The sequence below is a fragment of the Curcuma longa genome, chromosome 1, assembly GCF_044706935.1.
Source record: "Curcuma longa cultivar G26 ecotype Majalengka, Jawa Barat chromosome 1, ITB_CL_G26_1.1, whole genome shotgun sequence".
NCBI lineage: Eukaryota > Viridiplantae > Streptophyta > Magnoliopsida > Zingiberales > Zingiberaceae > Curcuma > Curcuma longa.
This window is the reverse complement of record NC_133861.1, coordinates 531,000-537,325: the sequence shown is the minus strand read 5'-3', so window position 1 is coordinate 537,325 and position 6,326 is coordinate 531,000. Positions and strand designations below refer to the sequence as shown.

The 6,326-nt window shown below is 41.8% G+C and overlaps 1 protein-coding gene across 1 annotated transcript; it reads left to right on the top strand.

The window, feature by feature from the left end:
• The first annotated feature begins 3,716 nt into the window (after nucleotides 1-3,716).
• LOC141812564 (pentatricopeptide repeat-containing protein At1g05750, chloroplastic) lies at nucleotides 3,717-5,463 on the top strand. Its single transcript, XM_074700572.1, has one exon. It carries the CDS (start codon nucleotides 3,717-3,719, stop codon nucleotides 5,247-5,249), a length of 1,533 nt encoding a protein of 510 aa, XP_074556673.1. The 3' UTR covers nucleotides 5,250-5,463.
• Nucleotides 5,464-6,326: the final 863 nt, after the last annotated feature.

Genomic DNA, 6,326 nt, shown 5'->3' with positions numbered 1-6,326 from the left:
ACTTGGTCCCGGTATCACATACCAACCTCATGACCTGGTCCCGGTGTCATATACCGACCTCGCGAATGAGACCTTACCTCATGAACAGACCTCATCCTAATACCGCACCATAAGCTTCGGCGCCCACCTCGAACCGCTCGATAGTTCATATAAGAGCTCGCGTAGTTTAACGCGTAGATACACGTATAGGAGAGCTCGGCAAATCACCTTGGTAAGCTATGGCATAAGTAGAAAGCTCGGATACGTACTTAATTCAGTTCAGTTATATAAGCTCGGACAATGATAACATAGTCTAGCCACTTATACCAATCAGCCACGCCTATTCTGACCTCAAGTAGCAAGACGTACATCAACGGATAATCATGCTGACTTCTTCGCCGGACTTCGCCACCCATCTAGAAGAATAAGGATAAGAACCAAATGCCTAGACTTTGCCCCCAATCATCCTAGCTGTCGAATAAAGATAACCAACATCCTTGAGCTAGCAGATACGTTGATGGCGCTGTCCCAACCAATCAGAAGCAAGGAGATCCGACGATCACGTCCCCGCTTCATCTATATAAACCCACAGGTATAAAAAACAGGTATCGGAAATTCTCTACACATACAACTACTTCGATTTTCTCTATTTCTGATTTGAGCATCGGAGTGGCCACGCCGGGAATCCCCGGCACTTTGCTAATCCATGCGTTCAGTTCTTGCTTCTTCAGGTCCTTCTTGTCGATGGATAACCGAAGGTTAACGTGGCATTTTATTGACTGATGGCTTAGCTGTCGTCGGTATCGAGCCGGAACAGAATACACTTTTAGTGTAAATCTGTAAAAGGTTTGTACTTTCCAACTTGAGGTTAGCTGAGAGTTCCTTAGCCATAATTTTTGTCAAGGAGGGTGCCCTAATGTTCGAAAAATTTTCCTTCTGATACGGCCGAGCCGAGTGGCCGAACTACCGAGTGCCGACTGGCCGAACCGCCGAGTGCCAAGCCGAGTGGCTAAGCCGAGTGGTCGAACCGCCGAATGCCGAGCAGAGTGGCCGAGTCGAATGGCAGAGCAGAGTGGCCGAGCCGAATGGCAGAACCGCCGAGCGCCGAGCAGAGTGGCCGAGCCGAGTGGCAGAGCAGAGTGGCCGAGCCGAATGGCAAAACAGAGTGGCCGAGTCGAGTTGCCGAATGGCCGAGCCCAGTTGCCGAATGGCCGAGGCCTGCGTTTAACGCAGTTTCCTTAAAACAGATTCGTCCCCTCTGTCGGTGCTTAGAGGTCACGACGGACGTCTGTTTCCCAAGATACAACGACCGAACCGGAGAAGCGATCAAGCACAGATCGTTCCCGGCGAACTGATTACACCCGTAGGCTATCACAGGGGAAAGCAGAGGAAAGAGTAGCGAGGGATCGAGAAAGTTCTACTTCTATTCTCCCATCGCTGCCTCTTTTATAACCTCGCAGCATATCTCCAATTAATTGGGGATTAATGATATAATTAATGGATTAATGGCTTGATTTGAAACGTCAGTAATAATACTCGGCCGTTTCAACGTCAAGTCATTAACTCATCCGTTACAAAAATGGAACAGGATGCAAAATGTTGGTTGATCCACTTGGACAAATTCTGCCCTGACTGGTCTGACATTCGACGCGCGCAAGTCGCGCTCGCACATAAGTTACCTTGCGGGCAGTGCAATCCGAGCCCTGCATTTGCACCCCCCTCCCCCCCCCCCCCCCCCCCCCCCCCCCCCCCCCCGCGCACCCACGCGTGAGAGAGAGTCTCTCCCCTTGCATTTGTTCACAACATCAATGTTTGTTTCCCCTCAACTACCAATGTGGGACTAAACTCCTCCATATGAGGGTCTTCTTCATCCTTCCATTTTATTGTTTCCATTTATATTTCCAACACCTAAATCGTCTACACGTACCCCTGCTCAATCTTCCCCAATCTTCCTCTCCATAGCTAGCCGCTTGGGCCTCCAAGTATTTAATTTTAGGTTGTGGATTCCCTAGATTGTTTGTCTTGAGGAGTCCGTTCTTGATTCTAGGTTTTTGGGAATATTTATCATAGGACTTCTTCTACCATATTGTTGATCAAATGAGTTATTTGCTCCACCATTAATGGCATGGCCATTGCTCCTCCTTGATTGTTGGGTGAAATTTGGCTACGTCAACTTGTGGAGGGCTTCGAATCTTCGAGATTAACCCTTCTTGTATTCACAATCTTAGCTCACTATTGTCATAGATGACATCAAAATGATGCGACTGAAATTGTTGATATGATGGAGGACTAAATTGGACAACAACTCTTCAATGTTAGATGATAATGGAAGCCCATGAGATGGAAATTGTTGAACACTAATAGGAGATACCTAACTAGTGCTCACTATAAAAAATATCAGAGGGTGTTGGAAGTGATCTGGTAAGACCCATGTTTAAGTTAAATTGTTGATAAAAAAAACCAAAATGTAAAAGGAGAAAGATGTAAGGGTAGTAGGCTTTTCCTTATCCCTTAGGGAGCGTTTGGTTAGGGGTTATCGTTGATAACTTTGATTATCTTAAGGTTATCAACGATAACCTTATTTGGTTCAAGTTATGATTGATTCCTAAGTAATGCAGCATCACTGCGACATCAACAAATGAGTTATTACCCGAGTTATTACTCGAGAATGTGATTACTTTTGCAAGCGAAGGTTTTCTATGATTCTAGAGATTAATAAAAAATTTTTTTTATGATTATCCTCCAATTTTAATTTAAATACTTATAAATTTAAAAGAGATTATTTATTTTAAATTAAAAAAAATAAAATTAATGAATAAATATTAATAAATTATATTTATTAATTTAATAAATTATTTTATTAAAATATATATACATTTATTTTAAATTTTAAAAAATAAAATTAATAAATTATATTTATTAATTTAATGAATTATTTTATTAAAAATATATAAATTTATTTTAAATTAAAAAATATATTTATTTTTTTATATTATCAATTTATTATCATCATTAATATTATTAAAATTAATATTATTAATTTAATTTAATTTATTCTAAAAATAAAATTAAATTAAGGGTAATATAGTAAATAGTAAATTGATTAGGTTGTATTGTCTCCAAATAAATAAGTTAAACTAAATAATATTAAATTATGTCTTATACTCTATAATCTTGATTATATGATTATTTGATAATTATATAATCAAGATTATAAATAATAACTTAAACTAAATGCACTTTAGAGATATCAATGCTTGAAATTTATAGGTGATGGGGGAGGACACTTTTTATGGATATAGATGATTTCCACAAAAAAATATTATGACAAGATGTCATAGAAGCAATCCATTTAGCTATTTCAACTATGTTTAAAAGTTTTCGAAACATTTGATTTATTCCACATTTGAGTGTCCTAAGAATAAGATGATTAAGTTATGTTTTGAATGGTTCAGGATTTTTTTTTTAAGTGGACAATAATTGAATCTTGATAAAGTTGAGATAATATCTTCTTTTATCATAATCAACTGTAATTTTTGATTTACTTTTTATAAATAATTATAAGATTAATCATGTAAAATAGTTAGAATTACAGATTCCATCTCTACGTTGAAAGTGTTTTGTTCTTCGACCTAACTTTTGAACAGGGCGTTTTAAAAAACTTAACTAAAGCCTAAAGGCCCTGAAAAGTGTTTTTTATGCACCTTCCCCTTGACCACTGCGGAACCGCTTCCTGGATGGCTGCCCATTCTGTGACTCTGCTTCCGCTGCCTCCCTCTCCTACTCACCTCCGCCTCCCTCTCTCTCCCACCGCCGCCTCCTCCTCCTCCTCCTCCCTCTCGTCTATCCATAACTCTGCCCCTCGGGATCTGGTCTCATGGACCTCAGCCATGGCTCGCCATGCCCGCCGCGGATGCCTCCTCGACGCTTCCCACACCTTCGGCGCAATGCTTTCCTCCGGCGTCGAGCCTAATTACGTCACACTTGTCGCCCTCGTCTCCGCCTGCGCCGACTTCCCCTCTTCTCCCTTTGCCCTCTCTCTCGGTCGCTCCATCCATGCTCAGGCCCTAAAGCGCCGCCGCACGGATGATGCGCCCGAGGAGCTCGTTGTCTTCGGCACTGCCCTCACCGATATGTACGCCAAGTGCGGTAACCCACACATTGCGGGTGAGGTGTTCGACCGAATGCCTGTGCGGAACACTGTTTCGTTCAACACCATGATCGCCGGGTATATGCGCAACAACAAGGTCGGCAGTGCGTTGTCGTTGTTTGACAGAATCCCAAAAAAAGATATGGTTTCTTGGACCGTGGTTATCGATGGATGCGTCAAAAATGACCTCCTCGAGGAGGCATTGGATTACTTCCGAGCAATGCAGCTCGACAGGATTGATGCAGATTACGTAACGATCCTAGCAGTCATTGCAGCTTGCACTGGTTTGGGAGCTCTGAATCACGGCCTCTGGATTCATCGCTACATCAAGAACCATGGCCTGTTAGGTAATATTAGGCTGGCCAATTCCCTCATCGATATGTACTCCAGGTGCGGCTGCGTAGATTTTGCACACCAAGTGTTTGAAAGTATGTTGAACAGAACCACCCTTGTCTCATGGAATTCGATGATTGTCTGTTTTGCTGTCAACGGCCATTGCCGTGAGGCTATTGAGCATTTTGAATTGATGCAGAGGAAAGGATTCAAGCCTGATGGAGTCAGTTTTACAGGGCTGCTCACTGCCTGCAGCCATGCTGGTTTGGTGGATGAAGGCCTCAGGTTTTATGAGACGATGAAGGAGAGTTACAGTTTACCACCGAGAGTTGAGCACTATGGTTGTTTGGTAGATTTGCTCAGTCGAGCAGGGAGGCTTGAGGAAGCGATGAGTGTGGTCGAGAGCATGCCATTCCAGCCAAATGAAGTGATCTTCTGCTCACTTCTTGGTGCTTGCAGGGTGTATGGCGATGTCGAATTGGCGGAGAGGGTAACAAAATACATGCTGCAGTTGGATCCAGAATGTGATTCGAATTACATTCTTCTCTCAAATACTTATGCTGCATTTGGGTGGTGGGATGGAGCCAATGAAATCAGGAACATGATGAAGGCTATCGGAGTGAAGAAGACACCCGGTTTTAGCAACATTGAGATAGATTGTGAAATCCATGAGTTTGTAGCTGGAGATAAAAGCCACCCTCAATGTGATAACATTTATGCCATGCTAAACGTTCTTCACTGTGAGATGGAGGATATCTGTAGTTATAACCAACCTAAAGAGTACTAAAGTTCTTACATATAGATGACTGATTAATTTCACAAAATTTTGCTTGTGGTTTGGAGTTTTGCAACTCATCAGAGGCGTTAGAACTTTTGTTTGACCATGAATATTTAAGATAGCGGCCATGTGATTAAGCAGTTCAAAGAAGACAGACTGGGTGAAGCATCTGAAGTAGTCATTTGTGCAGAACATGCTTCAGGACGTAAAACTGTCGGCGAGAACAATTGCTGTCAAATATTGTGGCATAAATAAATTATATGTGTCGGATGATGTGAAATAGAAACAGCATCAACTAGTAATTTTCAGAAAAGTTGTCTCTACTCATATTCATCTCGAGATCTCCATGAGATGATTTTATTAACTCACGTGTCATATTTCCATTTTGATACTAGTTGAAAGAAAGAGATAAAGCAATGAAAGAGAAAACTTACATTGATTCAATATCCGATGGCTCAAAACAATTTAATTATACAAATCAAATTGAACAGAGGCAATTAAGGCACCGTTCGAAGGTTGGATGACTTGTTGCCAATGAGAGCCAACAAGCCTAACGGTATCAGAGTTTCAGCAACAATAATTGCTCACCGAAATAAAAGACAAGGGCAAAGGAAGAAGTACCTCGTGATGGAAGAACCTGTTACCCGATGGAAGGAGCTACTAACCAGCGGCTCCTTGGTGTGTTGCCAGCTATGACCAATAGCCACTCCACTCCGAGAGGTCGACGGTCGGTGGAGGAAGAGAAGCCGGTGGCTGGCTGGTAGTTGGCCCCTCTTGGACGATGGCGGCACCACCAAAGGTGGTGGCAGCGTAAGGAAGAGAGGTGAACGGCGACTTGGAGGAGAAGAGAAGGGAAGAATTAACACCTAACTCTTAGGTTTTCAATTCGTAAAATCTATCTTCTTTAGAGGTTGAATTATAGATCTCCAATGGGTTTGATTCGCAAATCTAAAGCTCATATCTGTTAGCCCAACTCAAACCAATAGTCTTAAGTTTGATTCAAAATAAAAATATGTTGGTTCAAAATCAAACCACCTTTAATTAAAATCAAACCAATTTAGTTTATAATTAAATCAGAGAGAACTA